General features: G+C 42.1%; 2 protein-coding genes across 7 annotated transcripts in view; one reads left to right on the top strand and one right to left on the bottom strand.

Moving 5' to 3' along the window:
• Window positions 1–3,524, bottom strand: part of FANCD2 (FA complementation group D2) — a gene marked incomplete at both ends in the record, with an annotated part of 54,259 nt that extends 50,735 nt beyond the window's left edge. For all 6 annotated transcript variants that reach the window (XM_082848870.1, XM_082848868.1, XM_082848869.1 and 3 more), the window contains 5 exons: window positions 69–129; window positions 535–638; window positions 807–874; window positions 1,463–1,603; window positions 3,461–3,524. In XM_082848870.1, the coding sequence (XP_082704996.1) occupies window positions 69–129; window positions 535–638; window positions 807–874; window positions 1,463–1,603; window positions 3,461–3,524 (438 nt within the window). The remainder of the gene's footprint in view (window positions 1–68; window positions 130–534; window positions 639–806; window positions 875–1,462; window positions 1,604–3,460) is intronic.
• A 1,999-nt stretch (window positions 3,525–5,523) lies between these two features.
• Window positions 5,524–21,339, top strand: EMC3 (ER membrane protein complex subunit 3). The gene is made up of 8 exons (XM_082848876.1): window positions 5,524–5,849; window positions 10,807–10,864; window positions 11,198–11,291; window positions 13,637–13,741; window positions 14,458–14,539; window positions 16,700–16,779; window positions 17,544–17,626; window positions 21,104–21,339. The coding sequence occupies exons 1-8, from the start codon at window positions 5,695–5,697 to the stop codon at window positions 21,230–21,232; spliced, it is 786 nt and encodes a 261-aa protein (XP_082705002.1). The 5' UTR covers window positions 5,524–5,694; the 3' UTR covers window positions 21,233–21,339.
• Window positions 21,340–24,784: the final 3,445 nt, after the last annotated feature.

Genomic DNA, 24,784 nt, shown 5'->3' on the forward strand with positions numbered 1-24,784 from the left:
CACTTGGGCATACACCACAAATCACATCCATTAAATAAATGTCCACAGAAAAAGTGGCACAGTCTCACCTGTAATATGTCAATCCCCAGAAGCAATTTAATGAGGCTCTTACAGTAAGATGTGCCCATGCTGTAAAAAAAAAAAAAAAAGGAGAGATTGGTTTTCTATTTTGATTTTCTTTTAATATTTTTATTATCCTTTCTCTGTAAAATTGGTTAACTATGTAATTTTTAAGGAGAAACTATCCTGGTAGATAAGAAATACAGAACATGAGAAGATAGCTTTTAAGTCACAGACAAGTGGAGTTGAAACTGTATCAACACAGGTGAGACACATTCTAGAAAACATTCTGGTTCTTAGTCTTGTTATCATAAACTTAATAATTTAAAGGTTAGGTTAAAACTTTGAGGAAAAGAAAGCTATAAATCAAAAGTAAAATTCCAAAAAATCGCATTCTGCCCCAACCCCACCTCCCAATCCAGTTAAGTGTAACAGACTAAATTTCAGCAACAGTCCAGTGCTTCGTCTCCACACCTGGCTTCCTCATCCTGCAGATGTTCGCAAGACAAAAGGCAGTTCCTGAAACTGTTTTGGTCCTCAATGTAAGACTCCAGGCCACTAACGAATTCTTCTATTATCTTAGTGACATTAAAAAAAAAAAAAAAAAGAGTAAGATTTTTAGTTTAACATTTGCTGTCAATTAGCTAAAATCATTCAAGCCTATTCAACTTTATGCTAGTGTCTTTAAACTCCCAATTCCAGAGCACTGCTGGCAAAAACAAAAATACTAAGGAGAAAATACATACTTTGGGATAAGAAGGATGTTTCCTCAGAGTCTGAAAGAGCTTCCTTTGGAAAATGATTTGATCCACAGCTATGAGAAAAGAAGACTAGTTGGTCCCCAGCGTCTTTAACACTTCCTACCAGAGTTTTACTTTCCTAAGACCTAGGTTCCTGTCTGATGAAACCAATAAAGATATTTCCAACCTAATTTCAGAGCCAACTCTTATAAACCCACGGCAAAACAGAATTAGCTTTTATAAAGGATAGCTACTAAGTATTCTTAAAAAATAAAGAAAGCCAAAACCTTAGCTGGATGGAATAATCTATGCCCGCAAAGTAGGGCCTTATATGGCTTTATAAATTTTCTTCTGAAATTATTCTGACACAGATTTAATTGCTCTCTAGGTATTAATTTATTTTTTCACAAGAAAACATAAAGTAATACTAGTACATAACATTCTTCCTTAAAAAAAAAAGGATTAGACATACCTTACTTAATATGCATTAATCAGTACCAAAGAGAATAACAACATTCTCTAAAAAGCAATTTCAGTTTCATCCTTATCTCAAGACAGATGGTGTTCCCATTTCTAATCTTCATTGCCTCTCTAGAAAATCCATGATTCAGTTCTGAGCCCATTCACTATACCCAGACAAAAGATTTTGATTAAAATATTACCTAGTTGATTCTGACTCTCTCCTGTTTTAAGAGTAATTCCTGATGTCTTAAGAAGCTTTACAAAGACACTGTTATTTTCTTCAACTTCATTATGAACATGAGATTTCTTTGTCTTTTTGGAAAGCGGCTGTTTCCTGGCTTCTGAAAGTAGACAAAATTTTCAAGAATGTGACAAATAGTAAAGCAAAGGTTAAAATGTAAACCCTAGAACAATAACCCTAAGAGGAAAGTTGATGGGTTCCTGAAGAACTATACTGGAACTGATGCTGCTGTGCAATTTTCTCTCTAACAAGTGTCAGCAATAATGGCTTGCAAAGAAACAAATAGAACAATCAACAAATTGAATTATTTTCACTTACTGAGTTTTCATTTGAAGAATTCAAAATGTGCCACCTCTAACAAGAATGACCAGAGAAATGTTTTCCAGCCAAATTCTAAAGCAGTCAGGGTGTCTCATGTGGTCTACAAACCACGGTGTTGGAATCACTGGGAAGCTTACTAAAAGCATATTCTTAGGTCATGTCCCAGAGCTACAGAATCAAAATTTCAGGGATGGAGCATGGGAATCTGAATTATTAATATGCTCTCCAGGTAAAGATCCTGACGCACACCAAAGTTTGAGAACCAACGATCAGGATATAGAGGTAGAAAGAATGCAGCAGGTTCTCCTACATCATATCTTTGAGTACAAAGCCCAGACTGATTTCATCCCAAGGCTTTCAATCCATAAGAAATAATAAAAAAATAAGCAAACAAAAACAAAAAGGTGGGCTTCCCTGGTGGCGCAGTGGTTGAGAGTCCGCCTGCCGATGCAGGGGACACGGGTTCGTGCCCCGGTCTGGGAGGATCCCACATGCCGCGGAGCGGCTAGGCCCATGAGTCATGGCCCCTGAGCCTGCGCGTCTGGAGCCTCTGCTCCGCAACGGGAGAGGCCACAACAGTGAGAGGCCGGCGTACCACAAAAAAAAATAATAATAAAAAATAAAAAGGAGTATTTGCAATTTTAGAGAATTTAACATTTAATAAAAAAAAAAACAAAAAAAACCCAAAAAGGTACCTGAAGTTAAGTATGATTATCTACTCTTCTCCCTTAATGAAGCAACGTTAGAATTGCCTTAATAGAGTGGATGAGTGTGATGAATGAAAGACTATCAACCTCTTCTCATTGGAACTCTTAGGGCTTCTGTCAACTGCATTCTCACATGGACAGCTTCTGTACTCTTTCTTTGCCTCTGGTGTGCTTGCTTTGATATGATACTTTTCCTTTATACATCGCCATCATAGCATTTATCTAGATCATCATTTTTAAGGCAGGAAAGAGGACCATAAGATTTTTAAAGGTAAGGGACTTCCATGGCGGTCCAGTGGTTAAGATTCTGCCTCCCCATGCAGGAGACGTGGGTTCGATCCCTGGTCAGAGAACTAAGATCCCACATGCCAAAAGGTAACTAAGCCCATCCACTGCAACTACTAAGCCCACATGCCACAACTAGAGAGAAGCCCTCACACAGCAGAGGAGGATCCCACATGCTGCAACGAAGATCCTGTGTACCAAAACTAAGACCCAATGTGGCCAAAAATGAAAAATAATAATAATAAATAAATATTTTTTAAAAAGTGGTGGGAAGTGGGGGAGCTTGTTTAAAATACAACCCAATCCAGAGATCCTTTAAAAACAATAAAAATAAAAAATAAAGGGTATAGACTATGTCATATCTTTGTGCCCCAGCACCTAAAGGATGTACAATAGTTAAGCTCTTATGTATGTAGATTCCTCCTACGTATGTAGAGACTGAAACTCACAGACTATGGGCATGCCCAAAGTCATACATGCAATTAGAGGCAGAAATTTCATTCCAAATCTCCTGATGCTAGATTCTGTGTGCCCCATCCATTAAGCCTTGGTGACTCCAGCACTTGAAAACAGGAACTTTATAACCTTTTAGTGCCTCACACATTTGCTACAGGAAATAAAGCAACAAATGACTAGACACTTACTAGAGGCATCTTCTGTCAGGTTCTCTTTATCCTCAGATGTTGGGAGTCTTCTTTTGGAAACCATTTTGACCAAAGCCTTTTTCAGTTAAATTGCAAATCAGAGAACAGAAATAACCTGTTAGAAGCTAAATTCTGAGAAGTTAAAGCTATTAGCTCAAAGAAAACTAACCAAAACCAAAGACTTTGCAAAATGCTATCTAAATCCAGGTGCTGAGAAAATTTCAACTCCTCTATCTGCTCAAAACTCCCTTGTTTTCAAGACTTGTTTACCTAGTTGCCTCTTTAGCCACACCGTTTCCCTCTTGCTGAAAGATAAAACCCACAGTTCTCTGACATTTAAGATCCTTCGTCATCTAGCCACAATCTACTGCTCCTTTAACTCATTAACCCCATACTATATGCTAGGGACTGTGCTAGGTGCTGGGGTTACAACTGTGAACCAAATACAATCCCTGTCCTCAGGGAGTTTACTATATAGTACCAAGTAGTCCTGATGTAGTTATAAAAGAAAAGTGCAGGGCTTCCCTCGTGGCGCAGTGGTTGGGAGTCCGCCTGCCGATGCAGGGGACACGCGTTCGTGCCCCGGTCTGGGAAGAGCCCACATGCCGCAGAGCGCCTGGGCCCGTGAGCCATGGCCGCTGAGCCTGCGCGTCTGGATCCTGTGCTCCGCAATGCAAGAGGCCACAACAGTGAGAGGCCCACGTACCGCAAAAAAAAAAAAAAAAGAAAAAGTGCAGGGTGCTATGAGGAAATCTAGTCTAGTTGGCGGTGATGAAGAAAAGCAGGGACAATTTCTCAGAGATAATCTCTTTGAGAAAGTGATTTTTAAGCAGAGACCTGAGGGTTAAAATAAGAGTTAGCCAGTAGAAGAGGTATGAGAAGAGTGGTCCAGGCAGAGAAAAACTCAACACTGAAACAGGGAGAATGTAGAGTGAGAAATGAGCCTCCAGAAGTAGAGGAGGGCCTGAACCACAGTGAGTTCTATTTTGTAAGCTAGAACCTTCCTGGTTTCAGTGCTTTTGCATAAGATGTTGTTTTCACCTGAAATGCTCTTATCCGCCTGGAAATCACTCCTCCTTCAAGACTCAGTCAAATGTCATCTTCCTCCTATCCCCAAGGGGGATTACTACTCCAGCTTCCCTGCTCCAGAGTAGATGTAGGAGCCCTTACAATGCACTAGACTGTGGGGCTCCTTGAGAGCATGAACCCAGTGTCCTTTATTTCAGGTATACCTAGTGCCCAGCACGGTACCTGGCATAAAAAAAATTTCCGAGAATATTCGCTAAATGAGAATGGCTGGCAGGCAGGTAAATACTAACAGCTAATAAAAACTATTTTAAGTGCTTTACATTTGATACTTCATTTATTCCTCACAAAACTTTTTGAGGTAGCTACCATTATTCTCACATTCAGTGGCAGAGCTGGGATTCCAATTTAGCAATCCGGCTCCAGGATCTGCCTCTTAACTACCACCTACACTTACTCTTGATTATAATAGTCCCTTCCAATAATATTTACCATTTACTATGTACCAAGCGTCATGCTAAGCGTTTTCTTTATCCGTTGCCTCGTTTACTACTTATAACCATTACCGGCCATTCTGTCGATGGAAAACCTAAGGCAAGTCAGGGCCTCCTGGCTTCAGGGCACACGCCCGTAACACGTGCTAACCGGTCCCGCTTCCAGAGAAGCCTGAAAGCCGGGGAGACCGGACGGGCTGCCCGGACCAGGTCCTCCGGGGAGGGGGCAGGGGTCAAGTCCTTCCTCACTTCGTCATTTTAACGACGCAAGGAGGTACCTGGGAGGATCATCCCACGACAAGACAGTTGAGGAAGCTGAGGTTCGGGGTGCGGAGCCCCAGAAGGAAAGGCCGGGCTCTTCCGGGGCCTAGAGACCGGGCCGCAGAGACGCCGAGCCTCTCGAGGAGACAGCCGCTGCCCCACTCACCCGCCGAGAAGCCGTTGTTGCCCCTCCTTTTCGACTTTCCCGCGCGGCACAACGTCACACTGACGCCACCGAAGCGCGCCTCGCCGTGACGTCAAACTTCCGCGCCGGAAGCCGGCGGCCTCGCGGCCCGACGGGGGACAGGGCGCAAGGGCAGAGGCTGAGGTGGGGTTCCGGGCTCGCCTGGCTGAGGGGCGTGAGAAGGCCCGGAGGCGAGCTCGACGAGCAGACCTGCGCCCCGGTGAAGATCGACCCGGCTACAGCTGGCCGGGAGCCGGCTCTCTGTGAAGATGGCAGGGCCGGAGCTGCTGCTCGACTCCAACATCCGCCTCTGGGTGGTCCTGCCTATCGTTATCATCACCTTCTTCGTGGGCATGATTCGCCACTACGTGTCCATCCTGCTGCAGAGCGACAAAAAGCTCACCCAGGAACAAGTCTCCGACAGGTCAGCTCCCTCCCCTCTCCGACGATCTCACTCTCTCGTGACCTTGGGCAAGAAAGTGCAGGGGTTATGTCGGTTTGCCCGGGTTCACATCGCGCCCCCGCTAGCTGACTGTCCTTGGCTGAGTTACCCCTGTGTTTCACTTTCTTCATCTGCAAAAGGACGATGATACCAGGTCATGCCTCATAGAGCAGGCGTGGGGATTAAATTTTAGGTGATGTCTGTAAAACATTTCTCTAGATACAGTGTAAGTTTCCATGAGCCTGAATGATCACAAAATGGGACATTTGGTTTCATAAATTAAGTTTTACTGCCTCAAAAGTTACTAAAATTTTTCTAAAATGTGTTAAACCAAAACTGAAAAATACACATATAAAAAATATTAGACAATATTTGGGAATAGAATGTATGTAAAAAGTGGTTCTCAAGATTGAAGAATACACTGACTCTTTGGAAAGGAAAAAAAACAAAAACTAGAGTTTTATTTTAAGAAAATGTTTTTCAGTTGCAAATTACCACTGCAAAACAGAAACTTTTCCTTTATAACCAGTACAAGGACTTATTTTTACATATTAATGAAAATGCAAAATTAAAAATTTCTTGTAGAATTTGCAGACCTTAGAGAAACTGAGTGTTTAGAATGTATAGGATAATTTAAGTTTGCCTTGCTTCAGGGTTTAAATGCCTCAAGGTCACTGATTCTCAACCCCACTTCTGCAAAATTGCTCAGCAGTATAGAGACCTAGCCGAATTTCTGTTCAGCCTGTGGAAGTCCTGAATTATCTATAGTGAACAAGGTTTTCTTGATGACCAACCATGTGCCCTGCACTGTGCTGTATGCTCTGGGGTACAAAATATGACAAGGTCAAGATCCTACTCTCAGGGAGTTTCAGTCCAAGTGATAAAACATGCACAAGGAAAATAGGAGATACCATTAACTTAGTGCTTAGGATATGCCAGTACAGTGGTAATCACTTTAAATGACATAATATATGGGAAGAATTCAGCTTAAAGTCCTTCAGTATTTCCTTTTTGCTCTTTAAAAAAAAATGTGGTACAAACACACATAACATAAAATTTTCCATTTCGACTGTTTTTAAGTATACAGTTCAGTGGCATTAAGTACATTCACATTGTTGTGCAACTGTCACCACCGTCCACTTCCAGAATATTTTCCTCATCCCTAACAGAAACTCTGAGCCTATTAAATAATGACTCATTTCCTTCTCCCTCAACCCCTGGGACCCACCGTTCTACTTTCAATCTCTAGGTACTTCCTATAAGTGGAATCATACAGTATTTGTCCCTTTGTGTCTGGCTCGTTTCATTTAATATAATGTGTTCATGGTTCATCCATGTTGTTGCAAATGACGGGTTTCCTTCTTTTTCGTGGCTGAATAATATTCCTCTGTGTGTGTGTCTATATATATATATCATGTTGTCTTTATCCTTTCACGGTTGTTTCTATATCTGGGCTATTGTGATTCATACTGCAATGAACATGGGGATGCAAATATATATATATATATTTTTAATGTGATTCTATTCTATTTTTAATTTTTTGTGGAACCTCCACACTATTTTCCATAAAGGTTGTACCAGTTTACATTCCCACCAGCAGGGGTTTCCTTTCCTCCCCCTTTTGCTTTTAAGATAAAGACTAAAATACAGTGGAACCCTTAAAAAGAAAGGAATCATGTTACATGGTACAACATAGATAAACCTTAAGGACATTAAGCTAAGTAAAAGAAACCAGACCCAAAAAGACAGTATCTATATGATTCCACTTACGTGAAGTATCTAAAATAGTCAAATTCACAGAAAATATTGATAGAATGGTGGTTACCAGGAGCTGGGAGAGGGGGAATGGGGGAGTTACTGTGCAATGGGAAGAGTTTCAGTTTTGCAGGATGAAAAAGTTCTGGAGATCTATTTCACAACAATGTGAATATACTTAACACTACTGAACTGTGTGCTTACATGTGGTAAAGATGGTAAATTTTGTTACATGTTTTTCACCACAATTTTTTTAAAAAGCATTCAGACTCACATGGCCTTGCATAGTCTGGCTCTTGCCAACCTCTCAAGCCTTGTCTCACCACATTTCTGTAGTCCTCTTTCTTCCAGCCATATGGCCTTTTCAGGTCCTCAGAGACAGTGCTTACTCCTCCCTCACAGCTGTTGCCTCCAGCACGTGGCCAAGGTAATCTCTACTCATCCTTAAGATTTCAACGTCATCATACTGCCTCAGCAAAGCTTTCTCCAAGACCTCGACTTACTAGACTCAGTCACATCCCCCATTCATCTCTCCTTCCTAGGACATAACAGATGAATTTCATATTTATTCCTGTGGTTATTTGATTAATGTTTTTCTCCCCCACTAAACTTTAATTTTCTGGAGATACTTGCTTTTTGATCACTGTTGTTCATGTCACCTAACATGGCACTCAGAAGCTCAAGAAGTATTTCTTCAATGAGAATAAATCTGTTATTATACACAATATGAATGGAGCCATAGGGAATTTAAATGACTCACCCAAGATCACATAATTAACAAGTGGCAGAGCAAAGACTTCAACCCATCTGTCTAACATCAGAGCTTAAATTGTTACCCATTATTGCAGACCCAGTGCTGCTTATACTGTCAGTGGTAAAGGACCAATTTTTTTGGTTTTTCAATTTCCAGTTTATCTCAGACTGGTGCTTTTGTAAAATTTTTTGATCACATATTTGGATGTTGTGACAATGTCAATTTACTATAAAGGTTTCTAAACCCTAACTCTCAGTGACTTTTCTTACCTCGTCACAGACCAGTGTTGGTACACAAGCCACATTGTGAATAGCTTTATTTATGTATTTATTTAAAACATGTCTTTATTTATTTTTTTAATTTATTTTTGGCTGCATTAGGTCTTCGTTGCTGCGCATGGACTTTCTCTAGTTGTGGCGAGTGGGGGCTACTCTTCGTTACAGTGCGTGGGCTTCTCATTGCAATGGCTTCTTTTCTTGCGAAGCATGGGCTCTAGGTGCACGGGGTTCAGTAGTTGTGATGCGTGGGCTCAGCAGTTGTGGCTCATGGCCTCTAGAGCGCAGGCTGAGTAGTTGTGGCACATGGGCTTAGTTGCTCCGCGGCATGTGGGATCTTCCCGGCCCAGGGCTTGAACCCATGTCCCCTTCATTGGCAGGCGGATTCTTAACCACTGTGCCACCAGAGAAGTCCATGAATAGCTTTAGACTAGCTCCCAGGGAACGAAACATATCATCTGTCACCTCTGCAGGCTGTGTATAGAGCAGTCAGCTGTACAGTATAATGAGGTCAAGAGGAGGAGGACCAGAGAGAATTCCATGAGGCCACCGGGCATCAAGAAGAGTTCCATGGAATATTACCCAGCCATAAAAAGGAATGAAATGTTCCCATTTGCAGCAACATGGATGGACCTAGAGAATATTATGCTTAGTGAAATAAGCCAGACGAAGAGAAACACTGTATCACTTATATGTGAAATCTAAAATATAATACAAATGAATCTATATAGAAAACAGAAACAGACTCACAGACATAGAAAACAAACTTATGGTTACCGAAGGGCACCAGGAGGCGGGGAGGAACAAATTATGAGTATGGGATTAACAGATACAAAATAGATAAGCAACAAGGATTTACTGTATAACACAGGGAATTATATCTAATATGTTGTAATAACCTATAATGGAAAATAATAAGCAAAAAAAACCCTGAATCACTATGCTGTATACCTGAAACTAATGCAATATTGTAAATCAACTATACTTCAATTAAAAAAAGAGTTCTAGGGCTTCCCTGGTGGCGCAGTGGTTGAGAGTCCGCCTGCCAATGCAGGGGACACGGGTTCGTGCCCCCGTCTGGGAAGATCCCACATGCCGCGGAGCGGCTGGGCCCGTGAGCCATGGCCGCTGAGCCTGCACATCCGGAGACTGTGCTCCACAACAGGAGAGGCCACAACAGTGAGAGGCCCGCGTACCGCAAAAAAAAAAAAAAAAGTTCTATGGAGAAGGTGGGATTTGAAAAGGGTGTTGGGGCATGATGAGGTAGAATTGGTGAGGGAGGGGGCGCTAGAGCAATCTCAGCACATGGAGAAGCTAGAATATGCATAAGGTGACAACGGGACCCTAAGCATACCGGCTGACTGCTTAGGGCAGGTGGGCTACACTGTGGAGTAGACAGAAAACCAAGAACAGTTTTCTTATGTTCATTTCTGTATACAGTTTTTTTCACTTTTCAAGAAAGATTTCCATTAACTTAAGGAGGTTTTTTATTCCCCTCATTAAAACAACCTTTGAAAATCTAGAAAAAAATTAGCATTTTTATCTCTTCTGTGTGATGTTTGTATCTTAGCACTGCCTACTTGTGGCATTACACTTTGTTATCTGTAATGATCAATTATGTTCAAGTATCAGATAATTTCATTTATTAATTCAATAAGTATTTATTGAAAGCTTACTAACAGCCTGAATCCTGAGTACAATTTCTATTTGTTTTCTGTGAGGTAAGAACCCTGTCAAGTCTTGTACTCACTTCTCTATCGGGTTTAAAAACTTTCTTCATTTATCCTCACCCTTCCTCCCTCCTCCTGGCCCCAGGTCTTCTGAGTAGCATCCAACTGCTACTCTTTTCACTCAGAGAAAGTTCCTTCTTAGCTCATTATAAAGTAAGAAAAAGCTGAGCGTAATGTCCCAAATGTGCCTTCCTCAGAAATCTTTGTTCAGGAACAGTCACTTCTGAAAAATGCTCTTTTGGAAAGCTCATTGTTGGGTTAAATATGTTCTACTGGTTTTAAGGACACTGTATTTTGAAAAGTTTCCGCACAGAGCTATTGCCAAATAGGCCCTGTCGTGTTTAAATAGGTGTTCTACTTTATTCTCTCATTTTCTTCTAGTGTTTCGCTTTTAAAAATCTCATTGTCTTGGTTGTATTTTTCAGTCAAGTCCTAATTCGAAGCAGAGTCCTCAGGGAAAACGGAAAATACATTCCCAAACAGGTACTCGTAAATGAGTAAAAGCTCCACGATTCACTGTTGAGGGCAGTGGATATCTGAGTGTTTTATAAGGGGACTCTTGGGGGAAAGCTGAAGGCGGGCAAGTCAGTAATGAAGCTGTGTCCTGGTGGTGTTTGCCGTCATTGTGACCTTGCCCTTCTTGGGAAATTGTTTTTAAATGTGACTCAGCTAAAGTGTCAGGTCGGCTGCCAAGTAGGCTGCCAGCTCTGAGTGTAACAGCATATTCCAATGGCCTTCTGACTAAACCTTGGGGGAATAATTTGACAATGTGCTATGTCACAGTTTTAAGACTTAAAAAGTTCTTTTTTCTACTAGTCTTTCCTGACACGAAAATATTACTTCAACAACCCAGAGGATGGATTTTTCAAAAAAACTAAAAGGAAGGTTGTTCCTCCTTCTCCTATGACTGGTATGTTTATTCCCTTCTCTCATCTTTAAGGAAGACTTTTAACATTATTGGGGGGAGGGGCAGGGAGGATGTCGTTTTATTTGAAATTTAAATTTTACAAGACAGTAATCTAAGGGACCTTAGGGATCATCGGATACAGGAATCTACAGAAGTGGGGTTCCCTTTTTCCAATAAATCTTCAGGGAACCCCAGTGTATAAAGTGGATTAAAAAAAGAGCTCTCAGGGCTTCCCTGGTGGCACAGTGGTTGAGAGTCCGCCTGCCGATGCAGGGGACACGGGTTCGTGCCCCAGTCCAGGAAGATCCCACATGTCGCAGAGCGGCTAGGCCCATGAGCCATGGCTGCTGAGCCTGCGCGTCCAGAGCCTGTGCTCCACAACGGGAGAGGCCACAACAGTGAGAGGCCCGCGTACCACAAAAAAAAAAAAAAGAGCTCTCAGCTGAGGGGGTGGGCACTAGAGCCATTGTCCCTGGGTCTCTCCCCTTTGCTGTTCCTCAGGACCCGGGGCTCTGAGAAGCACAGCTGGAAAGCATTCCAGTCCCGGGTCCCATCCAGTGCCTGGATCCTACTGCTGACAGATGACCTCCAGATTCTGCCTGACTGTTCCCTAGACCATCCATTTCTTTGTCAGACATGATTGCTTGGCCCGTCCTACAGTTTTTCCTCTAACAGATTTCTTACTTTCTCTGATCCCAGTCATGTGAAAAATACAACATCTTTAAGGTAAAACAAAATAACTTATTATTCAGTGTTGCCTATCCACTCATTTCAGTACCTATTTCTTTAGGTGAGATAACCAGTTATTTAAAACCTAGACAAAAGATACCGGAATTGATTTTAGTAAGTCTTTTAGAAAACCTACAAGAAAAAAAAGACCAGTAAGTATATGAAAAGATACTTGACATCACTAAAATCAGTGGAATGCAAATTAAAACAAGACGTCGTTTTTAGCCCATTAAACTGGCAAAGATTGAAGAGCTTGACCAAAACTGCTATTGTCAAGGTCATGGGAAGTTAGGCCCTCTCACTGTTGCTGAAAGTCAGTTTTAAATTTAAATGGTCAAATCCCTTGGCCCAGAAATTCTTCTAAGAGTTTCTCTTACAGAAACACTTACATAAACATGCAGATTTATGTACAAGGAAGTTGTTGGTAACACTGTTTACTGGCCAAAAAACCAAACAAACAAACAAAAAAACAATCTATAGGCCTACCCAGAAGTGATGAATGACCACACGGTGGACTCCCATGCAGACATTAAAAATAATGAGAGATATTATACCAATGTGGAAACATCATTCACAATATGTTAACTTTTTAAAATTAAGAAGCAGAATAGGGACTTCCCTGGTGGCGCACTTGTTGGGAATCCGCCTGCTAGTGCAGGGGACACGGGTTTGAGCCCTGGTCCAGGAAGATCCCACATGCCGTGGAGCAACTAGGCCCATGTGCCGCATCTACTGAGCCTGTGCTTTAGAGCCCACGAGCCACAACTACTGAGCACTTGTTCCACAACTACTGAAGCCCGTGCGCCTAGAGCCCATGCTTTGCAACAAGAGAAGCCACTGCAATGAGAAGCACGCACACCGCAACGAAGAGTAGCTCCCGCTCGCCACAAGTAGAGAAAGCCTGAGGGCAGCAACGAAGACCCAATGCAGCCAAAAATAAATAATAAATTAATTAATTAAGTAAAAAAAAAAAAAGAATCTGCCTGCCAATGCAGGGGACACGGGTTCGAGCCCTGGTCCGGGAAGATCCCACGTGCCATGAAGCAACTAAGCCCGTGCGCCACAACTACTGAGCCTGCACTCTAGAGCCCGCGAGCCACAACTACTGCCCATGTGCCACAACTACTGAAGCCCGTGCACCTAGAGCCCATGCTCCACAACTAGAGAAGCCACTGCAATGAGAAGCCCACGCACCACAACAAAGAGTAGCCCCCACTTGCCACAACCAGAGAAAGCCCGCACGCAGCAACGAAGACCCAACACGGTCAAAAAACAAAACAAACAAAAAAGTAGCAGAATAGTAAGCATAGTAGTCCTTTATATGTATATATATAGAGAGAGAGAGAGAGAGAGAAACTGTTGTGTGTATATTCATGTATAATTGCATATGTATGTTTTTATAGATACATAAAGATGGAAGGAGATAAAACAAACAGCTAAAAATGTTCAGAGAGTAGGCTCAGAGGAACTATCTGCATCCTGTGTTTCTATGGCGTTTGAATTTTTTACAATGAGCTTGTATTACTTTAATTATCAAATAAATTTAAAACTTACAAAAATAGGAGTAAGTTCCTGCCAACAGTGGTAACAGGTATTGGTTTCTTGTGTTTTTGTCTTAGATCCCACTATGCTCACAGACATGATGAAGGGCAATGTCACAAATGTCCTCCCTATGATTCTTATTGGTGGATGGATCAACATGACATTTTCAGGCTTTGTCACAAGTAAGTTACAGACCCAGAAGACTTAAGGTTTACTTCATCTGTGATCCTTTCCCATGACCCTATTCAGAAATCCAAGGGCTGCTGAGACACTACTATCATGGGTCCTATGTTCTCTAGTGGAAACTGCTAAGTCTTTGAACAAAAAAATTTAGTATGATCTGATTTTATGGCTCTTATCCCAAAATGATCATAAGTTCATGATGTGGTTGCTTTTTTACTAATAGGGACTCAAACAAGTGGCTTGCTAGTTTATATCCGAAACTAGTTTGGTATTCTAGTGAGTAGGGAAAGGGAAGCCTATTTCTGTCTTCACTTCATTTTCTAAGTGTTGGGGTGAGTTGTTGGTCAATTTGTTTGTAAGCTGCTTTGATTTAAATGAACTAGGTTTCTCAGTAATGTAGTTCTTTGGGTGTATGTATTCCACTTTGGGCTTAACAGATCAGTGCAAGTTTCTTTTCCAGATTTTGGGACACAGCTCAGTTTGAGTCCCTGCTTCTTAAGCACTAGAGAAGCTGGTGTTCAAGGAACTAGAGCAGAGTGACATTTGACTGTTAATTCTTCAGAAGGTGACACACATCTCCTTGTGGAAATCATTTTCTAAACACTTTATGGTACAGATTTCCCACTTCCTCAGGGAAAGAATATGTGCATCACACTTAAACTGTTCTACAAAGGAAGCTGGGAGTGATTCTGAATTTTTTCTTTCTTCTCTGCAGCCAAGGTCCCATTTCCACTGACCCTCCGTTTTAAGCCTATGCTACAGCAAGGAATTGAACTACTCACATTAGATGCCTCCTGGTAAGGACTTTCTTCTATTTAATAAAAACACCAACCAAAATCTAAAACAGGGATCTCTTGAATAGGATTTCCAGTTTGCCTGCTTCACTGGAATGGGTTTTTGGAGTTTTTCTCATTGAAACTTCACTCAATGCCACAGGTGGATTATGGCAACTTTTACATGAGTCTTGCAAAAGGAGAGAATGTATCAGCCTCTTTAATTAATTAATTTTATTTTTGGCTGCATTGAGTCTTCGTTGCTGCACACGGGCTTTCTCTAGTTGTGGCGAGCGGGGGCTACTCTTCATTGCAGTGTGCGCGGCCTTCTCATTGCGATGGCTTCTCTTGTTACGGAGCACGGGCTCTAGGTGCGCAGGCTTCCGTAGTTGTGGCACATGGGCTCAGTAGCTGTGGCTTGCGGGCTCTAGAGCACAGGCTCAGTAGTTGTGGTGCATGGGCTCCGTTGCTCCGCGGCATGTGGGATCTTCCTGGACCAGGGCTCAAACCCGTGTCCCCTGCATTGGCAGGCAGATTCTTAACCACTGCACCACCAGGGAAGCCCTGTATCTGCCTCTTTTTCCCTAGCATCGTGGGGCTTAGGAGTCCAAGAGCAGATGTGTCCACCCCAAGAAATTTAAAAGATAAAGCCAGGAACTCTGGCCAAGGCAGACTTTTTAGCAATACATACCCTGGAGCTTATGGAAGTGGATGTTGGTATTCTTTTTTCCAAAATACATTACTGCTAATAACAACATTAATCTTTTTCATTGGTACCAGTCACTGTTCTAAGGATTTTCCATATATTATTTTATAATACATGGAAACCCTATGAAGTAATTGGAGACATTGAGATTTGACCACAAACCTGTCCAAATCCAACATCGTGTCTTACCATTCTGTTTTTTATAGCCAGAGTAATAAAACCCAAAATCTGAAGAGCTCTTAGAACACTGCTACAGCCTCTGGAATGCAGCAGTGCTTCTTCATGTGGTCTCTCCAGATTATTTTGTCTATGGCTTCCCAAAGACTAGCATCTAAAGGAAGCCAAACAGTAGGAGGAGGAGGCGAATGGGAAACAGGGGTAACCAGTGCTGATCTTGATTCACTCCCCAGTTGGAGCAGAGCAGTCTCTGGTTTTTTGGGAGGGACAGGATAGACCCGGTGCTGGGAGAGTCTTGGCTATGCACCCTTACCCCAGAGGAGAAAAGCTATACTTAATATGAGTAGCATGACTCTATTAAACCTTGACCTTCCAGTCTCATGGGGGCTAAACAAAAACTTCATGGGCTGGAGAAAAGCTTTCTTGTCTTTTCTCAGCATGTGACATACTCGCATGGACAAAGGAGCCTAGAACCGGATATAAACTAGCTTACCAACCTGCAACATTATGTACAGATAGGTGTGACCCAAGTATTGGAATGAAGTGTGGGTTCTTTCCATCTCTGTATCATTTCTTATACTCTTTAGTTTTTATTATATGCGAGCATATTAACTTTATTGGGGTAAGGTGGGAAACCTAAGCTAAGGAGAGCTTTGATGATAATAGTTCAAAACTTGGAATGGCTTTCCCAGTTGCTACAGTCTTCAGTATGAAGCCCACCAACACTTGTGATTCCTTCTAGAGAATGGAATTCAGGACAGGAGGCCTCTTTCTATTTATATTTTATGTACTTAAGTATTGTTTACATTTATTATATATAACAAGTGTGTGTTGTTTTTATGATTACAAATAATAAATGGTTTGAAAACCCATTATGTATGAAGGAAAAATTAAATTAAACAAAGCTTGCATTCCCTGATAAAATGAAGCACACCAGTTGTGAGTTCAGTTCCTGCTACTGAATGCCAAAGAATTTATCACATAGCCGGAAGGAGCAGTTTGCCTCCATATATTACCTTATTCTATCCTCATGGCAGCTCTGTGAAGTGAGTGGAGGAATTGAGATTTGACCCCAAAGTCTGTCCAAATCCAGTGCTCAGCTTTTCGCATGCAGAGAGCTATAACTATTTGTAACGTGGCCTTCACAACTTGTGTTTCTTCTTTGGTTGTGCTTTGGGTGACTACAGCCTGCCCCAGGTGATTCCTTTACATACTCTGAACAACTTTGGTTGGTAGAAAAGTGTGTGAACTACATTAATTCTGAAATAACTTACCTACATTGTTTCACTTTTGCTTCCTAGGGTGAGTTCTGCATCCTGGTATTTCCTCAATGTCTTTGGGCTTCGAAGCATTTACTCTCTGATTTTGGGCCAAGATAATGGTAAGAAGCAAATACTTCAACAGATGAGTCATTCATGCCAGGGCCAGAATGATCATGTAGGCTATGCTGTTTGTGAACACAGTCAAATACAGTGCTTCATTCCTTAAACGTATTCATAAGTTTCTGAGGTATTCTGAGTCTTAAAAACCCCAGGGTCAGACTGAAGATCTGAATTCTCCTTGGTAATCATGGGGACAGTATTTAGTTGCGCAGAGTCTGATGCCCTCCTGTGAGGGATCCAGCACCAGCAATACAAGCCTGTAAACCTGAAGCTGAAAGAAGGCTGGGTTTGATCAGTTTCCTCATTGCCTAGAGTTCCTGCTGGTATCAATCCTGGCTCTCTTACTTAATAGCTGGGACCTTGGGCAAGTTACTTACCCACTCCAATCCTCTGTTTGCCTATCTTAATAATTGACTTCTGGGTTTGTTGTTAGGAGTAGATGAGGTAGATACATAAAGTACTTAGTGAAGTACCTGGCATGTAGGAGTTGCTCAGTAACTGATGGCTGTTGTTAGTGTTACTTAAATTTGAAATAAAGTTTAGCACTTCCTTTAGTTATCTTCCGTCTCCTGCTATTATCATGTCCATTTTTCAGAAGAGGTAAAGTGCTTTCACATAGTGCGTGACAGGGCCAGTGAACTGTCATATGGTTCCCTAACCCACTACCAAGCATCTGTAAGTGCCGTGTAAGGACCGTCCTTCTCCGAGGGTCCTGGGTGCTTTCTGCGCCCTGGCACTCATGCGGATGTGTCTTACGCTGCAGCTGCTGACCAATCACGGATGATGCAGGAACAGATGACTGGAGCAGCCATGGCCATGCCTGCAGACACCAACAAAGCTTTTAAGGTACACTCACTTCTCCTCCGAGCTTCACTGAAGCTCGGAAAGGTGTTACCAGAGTTACCTTTAAAGATGAATTTCCTGGGCTTCCCTGGTGGTGCAGTGGTTGAGAGTCCGCCTGCCGATGCAGGGGACACGGGTTTGTGCCCCGGTCCGGAAAGATCCCACATGCCGCGGAGCGGCTGGGCCCGTGAGCCATGGCCGCTGAGCCTGCGCGTCCGGAGCCTGTGCTCCGCAACGGGAGAGACCACAACAGTGAGAGGCCTGCGTACTGCAAAAAAAAAAAAAAAATGAATTTCCTGAAGTGAGTGTAGTATGTATGGTTCCATCCTTTAAATTCAGCAAAAATGTATTTCCATTTACATGTCTCTTATTCCAGAGACAGAATCATCTGTTAAGTAAATTAGAGATTCTTGGTACTTTTCCTGGTTTTTAAATGCTCACCCCATTTAATCCACACTGTAAATAAAGTTATAAAAACAGCCCAATCAGAGGTACCAGCTAAACATTTGGAATATTTTGAACTTTTCTGGACCACGATATAAATTTCATTCAGTAAAATCTAAATTGGGAATTCCTTGGCGGTCCAGTGATTAGGACTCCGTGCTCTGACTGCTGAGGGCCTGGGCTCAGTCCCTGGCCAAGGAACTAACATCCCACAGGCCACACGGCACAGCCAAAAAAAAAAAAAAAAAATCTAAATTACTTACAGCCTTTCATGAAATGATTCTGGAATTTGTAAAATCCAATATAATTTTTGTACAGCAAACTCTCACTAATTTTTCATGATAAAAACTAGAAATAGAAGGGAATTTGCTCATCTTGATGCAAGATATCTATGAAAGACCCACAGCTAACATCCATACTCATACTGAAAGCTTTTCCCCTAGGGTTAGGAACAAGACAAGGATGTCCACTCTCACCACTTCTATTCAACATCGTACTAGATGTTCTAGCCTGGACAGTTAGGCAAGAAAAAGAAAGAAAAGGCATCTAGATTAGAAAGGAAGAAGTAAAACTATCTTTGTTTGCAAATAACATGGTCTCATATATAGAATATCATAAGGAATCCACAAAAAAACTATTACACGTAATAAGTTCAGCAAGGTTTTAGGATACAAGATCAATATTCAGAAAGCAGTCGTTGTTCTACACACTGGTAATAAAGAATCTGAAAAATTGAAATTAAGAAAACAATTCCAAACCATAATGGAAAAGAATGTAAAAAAGTAATGTCTATATGCGTATAACTGATTCACTTTTCTGTATAGCAGAGATTGGTACGACATTTGTAAATCAACTATACTTCAAATAAAAAAAAATTTTAAAAACCCAATTCCACTTACAATAGTATCAAAAAGAATAAAATAAGAAGAAATTTAAAACACGCAAGACTTCTACACTGATAATTGTAAAATACTGCTGAAAGAAACTAAAGAAGACCTAAATAAATGGAAATATATCCATGTACATATTATCTTGACTTAATATTATCAAGATGGCAATAGCCCTAGATCTGTTGATCTACAGATTCAACATAATCCCTATCAAAATTCCACCAACCTTTCTTGCAGAAATTGGCAGTCTGATCCAGAAGTTCATATGGAGATGAAAGGGCCCCAGAACAGGCAAAACAATGTTGAATAATAACAAAGTTGGAAGACACACACTTCCTGATCTGAAAACCTACTTCTGAGCTACAGTAATCAAGACTGTGTGGGATTGGCATATGGACAGACATCCAGATCAACAGAATAGAATTGAGAGTTCAGAAATAAATCCATACATTTAGATCAAATGATTTTTGACAAAGGTGCCAAGACAATTCAGTGGGGGAGAAAAGATTCTTACTGCTTACTGAGTACAGAGTTTCTGTTTCAGGGGATGAAAAATTTGGAAATAGATAGTGGTGATGGTTGCACAGCATTGTGAACCTAATAAATGCCACTAAATTGTATAGTTAACAGTGGCTAAAAGTGGCAAATTTTGTATTGTATATATATTTTAACACAATAAAAAAAGTTTTTTGAATAAAAGTTTTTAAATGGGTCAAAGACTTAAAGAACTAAAATTATAAAGCTCTTAAAAGAAAACATAGGTGTAAATGTTTGTGACCTTGGATTAGGCAATGGTTTCTTAGATATGACATCAAAAGCATTAGCAGCAAAAGGAAAAATAGATAAGTGGAACTTTGTCAAAATGAAGACTGTGGGCTTCCCTGGTGGCACAGTGGTTGAGAGTCCACCTGCCGATGCAGGGGACACAGGTTCCTGCCCTGGTCTGGGAAGATCCTACGTGCTGCAGAGCGGCTAGGCCCATGAGCCATGGCCACTGAGCCTGCGCGTCCGGAGCCTGTGCTCTGCAACGTGAGAGGCCTGCGTACCGCAAAAAAAAGAAAAAAAAAAAAAAACCACAATGAGATACAAAGATGGATAATGAGTGTTGACAAAGATGCAAAGAAACGGGAACCCTCATACCTGCTGGTGATTGTGCAGCCACTTCGGAACACAGTTTTTAGCCTTTCCTCAAAGAGTTAAACATAGTTACCATATATGACCCAGCAGTTCTACTCTTAGCTAAGTACCCAAGAGAATTGAAAACACACATTCACACAAAAACTTGTTCAGGGACTTCCCGGGTGGTGCAGTGGTTAAGAATCCGCCTGCCAATGCAGGGGAAAAGGGTTTGATCCCTGGTCTGGGAAGATCCCACATGCTGCGGAGCAACCAAGCCCATGAGCCACAACTACTAAGCCTGTGCTCTAGAGCCCGTGAGCCACAGCTACTGAAGCCCGCATGCCTAGAGCCCGTGCTCCGCAACAAGAGAAGCCACCGCAATGAGAAGCCCACACACTGCAAGGAAGAGTAGCCCCTGCTCGCTGCAACTACAGAAAGCCCGCGCAGCAACGAAGCCCTAACAAAGCCAAAAAAAAAAGATACAGAAAGTAAAGTAGTAGTTGCCAGGGTTTGAGGGAGGGGATAGTGGGGAGTGTTTGCTGTTTGGTATGGAGTTGCTTCTGCAGTGACGAAAGTGTTCTGGAATTAGGTAGTGGTGATGGTTGCACATCTTTGTGAATATACTAAAAACCACTAAATTGCACACATTAAAGGGGTGAATTTGACGGCCTAAATTATATATTTAAAAACCCACACCCATGAGCTAACATTTGTATTGCACATGAAGTTTCACACAACATTTTTTAAAAACCTACTAAAGGCGAAAGTAGTCAGCATTAATAGAATACTTGAGAAGTGTAATTAGTTGCCAGCGCCAATGACTTTGAACAAATTCTTTCTTTCTTAGCCTAGTCTCCTAGTCTGTCACTTGGGGGCGGGGGGTGGGTAAGGGGAGAGCAGCACCTACCTCATAGGATTGAGTGAGCTTCACGTGTACATAGCTGAACCCAGCTCCTGGCCCAAGCAGGTCAGTGCTGCTCTTATAACAGCCCTTCTCTCCCTGCCCCCACGTTCTCTTCCTCTGCAGACAGAGTGGGAAGCTTTGGAGCTGACGGATCACCAGTGGGCACTAGATGATGTCGAAGAGGAGCTCATGGCCAAAGACCTCCACTTTGAAGGCATGTTCAAAAAGGAATTACAGACCTCTATTTTTTGAAGACCAAGAGGGGGTCAGCTGTGTCAGGAACTCGGAGTAGCGCTTAACCTTGTAACTTTTGTTTGAGCTGGAGCCTCTCGGAATAAAAAGGGGGATGCATGAGCTGGCGGGTGTGCAGCAAGGATTGTTCTTGTCTGAGCTGGGTTCCCCTTTATGTTTGAAACCAGAAGAAACATGAGGAGTGTGTGCTGCATGACTTGCCCAGAAACAACTAGTTTTGAAATATTTAAAATTTTCCTTTTGGTGACTCTAGTAATAAAAGTAAGAGAGGGGGGAAACTCAAGCTAGTGGTAATATATAAAACTTACAAAAAATTCAGGAATTTCAGAAAAAGTGTTGTCAATTAAACCTAATTATTATGTACAGTCACTCTGACTTCTAAACCATAGTAAACTCCTGTTTTCTTGGGATCCAAACACCCCGCGTTTTACCTTTAATTTTTTGTTAGTATTTTTATAACTTTCCTTACGCAAATAATACATTTTCACTACCGAAAATTTAGGACCGATGGATAAGCAAAACGAAACTCTCTGTGTTGTTCATTTTGCACCTGCAGAATGACATGAAGAGCCAATCTGTTAAAACCTTATTCAAACAAACTCTTTTCAGAGTGAATACCCAGGGCCAGGACAGACTTAGCAAACCTTCTCTCTGTCTTAATACTGTCCAGTGAAAATTGGTGACCCTGAGACACTGCCAGATTCTCAAGTGCCTTTGGGATCCTCAAAGACTTCAACGGTTAAGTAATGCAAGGTCTTGATCTGGAGTTCAGAGTATATCAAATCCGTTGACAAATCAGTGGTGCTGTACTGTATATGGCTACTCTGTTGAACGAAAGACCCCATGTCCGAGTTATTCTGGATGAGAGAGAGCTTACATATGGTTGTAAGAAGGGAGAGAGGAAAACAAATTTTTAAAATTAAAAAAAAAAAAAAAAGAAGAGAGGGTGATTGCTGGCAGACACATAGGTAAGGGTTGCCCAGGAATAATTCTGCCTGGATTAACTGTCCCAGGGAAGTGGCAGAGGGCCATTTCTGTACCAAGAGGTGAATGTAATTTACATGCTGAACGCTATAATCAAAAACAAACAACTCAACTCTACAAATTAAACCATTCTGTTTTCTTTGCCTGTAAAAATGTTGCCTCTGTGGGTCACTAACAGCCTTCTGCTAGCAGTTATGAGTGTCTATCATGGACCAGTGCTGGAGAGTCTAAGATGGAAAAAGATGTAACTCTTGCCCTCAGGAACTCATAAGAGAGACACATAAGAAATTGGTGGCTCTTAATCGTTCACTGGGTCACAGGACCTCTTTGAGACTCTGATGGAAGTTCTGACCCTCCCCTCCTGAGTAACACACATGGGCACAGACACACAGACCTCTCGGGTAACCCCAGGAGCATTAATAGACCTTCCAAAGCCTATTCATAGTGACCCACTGACCCAAGGTAAGAAATGCTAATATTTAAAAGAGCTGCTAAAATAAAATATTAAAGGAGCAAGGGTTCCCAGGAGAGCTAACCTTTGACCTGGGCCTTGAAAGAGTTCTGCAGTGTAGAAGGGCCTCCCAAGCAAAGGGAACAGAACCAGCAAAGACCTTCAGATTAAAATGTCTACAATTCACTGCTCCCTGACAAGTTGGGGGGAGTTGTATGGTATATACCAAAAGGTCCAGGTAGGGCAGGAATGGGAACAGTAACTGATGATTGAGTGATGTCACCCTCTTTCCTACAAGGCATCCTCAGAGCATTTCAGTCTGCCTCTTGATCCACACACAGTTTGTCCTTTTCCCTGTAGCAAAGTTAGGTGGGTAAAATGTGTGAGACTTTTCTGACCCATCACAGTGGTGAGTGCACATTTCCTTGGCACCAGCAAGTCAAAGGAAAAAGCCAAGTTTGTTTTAGCAGGCTCTTCCCAGAACCAGCTCACAAGTTCAGGGAACAGTCCTTATCGTGTGTGCTTCTTGGAGTTTAATTTGGGTCAGACTGCTAGATGAGCGTTCTACCTTTTCCACCAACCTGGACTTAGAACCTGAAACCATTTAGGACAACCTGAAATGTCCACTTACTGATCGCGGTATGGAAGGCACCTTGCGTGGAAGGCTAAACATTGACAGTTGCACAACACAGCTCAGAAAAATAATGATGACTTAGATTTGAGGACAGTAGGTAAACCTGTACTTAGAGGCAAAAGTCAGTGTGGTTCCTCTGTTTGGTCTGTAAGGAGTGTGATGGGCATGGATGTATGTGTGAGACACGGGGGATTACTAACTGAAGAATACTGCAGTTGCAAGTGATAGAAACAGAACTCAATCTGGCTTAAGCAATTTTTTTTTAAAGGAATGTAAGTTGGTTCAGTAACTAAAATGTTCAGTGGTCAGTGTCTTCACTGTAGCCAGGGCCTCACTGATATCATCAAGACTTGGTTGCTTTCTCAGGTCTGCCTTTTTCTACAATCAGGTAGTTTGTCTTCTCATGGAGACACCAGCTTAGTAACCCCAGTGAAAAGCACCCCTTAAAATTCCAATAAAAGTCAGGCTACTTGATTTGGGTCATGTACACATTCCAGGAAATGCTTAGCCCTACCTAACTATAAGGAATGAAAATGGGATAAGGATGATTCCCTAAAGGAAAATAGGGGTGTTGCTGCCAGAGGAAGGTGGCATGGGTACCAGGAAAGAAAAAACAATCATGTTTTACCCTTTAATAACCTGGAATGTTTCCCAAAGGAGGTACTGCCCTATCTTAGTAGGCCATGAAGTCTGCAAATATTTACTGGATTTCTACAACATGCCCCATGCCATGCTAGATATTTTCAGATTTTCCTGCTCACTAAACAAGACATTCATTGACCATCTGCCCAACACTGTGCACACGAGCAAGCCACACTCCAGACCTTAAGAGCTCAGAAAACTGTCACATGTCGTGACACGGATAATCCGAGGGAGGCTGTGGGAATGTCCTGCAAGTCATCCAACCTGGGAGGCCCAGCAAAGTATCATCTCAAGATGTGAAGGATTACAAGGAATTAGATACAGAGCCAGGGGAAGATATAAGGGAAGATTATCCCAGGCGACGGAACAGCGTATGCAAGGTCCCAAGAGCTGAGGTGGTGGTGTTTTCACGAAACCGAAACAAGACTTGGGTGACCCTGAAGTGTAGAGAATAAAAAGATGTAATGAGCGCCGGGTTACTTTAAATGAATAGTAAGGCATTTGAATTATATCTCTATAAAGCTGCAGTTAAAAAAAAAAAGAAGAAAAAAAAGACGTGATGAAGCAAAGGCAAGCCCAGATGGCAGAGAGCCTGTAAGTCACCCCTCAGACACGAACTTGATCTTGACGTGGCTTCAGGAGCCTTGCGGAGGGACTGATGGGAAAGGATTTGCTACTGGGCAGGGAAAGGAGTGGATGGGGTAGAAGTGGAGAGTGAGACGGTAGTGAGGTCATAGTGGGGTGGACTTGAGGCCATTTAGATGATTAGCTCCTCCTTTCTTGCTCTGATTCAGTGTGTGGCTTTGCATAAGACACTTCCCCTCTCTGGGCCTCAGTCTCC

This window comes from Leucopleurus acutus (assembly GCF_964270905.1).
Source record: "Leucopleurus acutus genome assembly, chromosome: 10".
In the NCBI taxonomy this organism is placed as follows: Eukaryota; Metazoa; Chordata; class Mammalia; order Artiodactyla; family Delphinidae; genus Leucopleurus; species Leucopleurus acutus.

Bases quoted from the DNA above. Each gene is read 5' to 3' on its own strand.
- EMC3 (XM_082848876.1), top strand. From the start codon at position 5,695: ATGGCAGGGCCGGAGCTGCTGCTCGACTCCAACATCCGCCTCTGGGTG. The intron at 5,850-10,806 runs GTCAGCTCCCTC...TGTATTTTTCAG, and splicing joins CAGGAACAAGTCTCCGACAG to TCAAGTCCTAATTCGAAGCA. The intron at 13,742-14,457 runs GTAAGTTACAGA...TCTTCTCTGCAG, and splicing joins ATTTTCAGGCTTTGTCACAA to CCAAGGTCCCATTTCCACTG.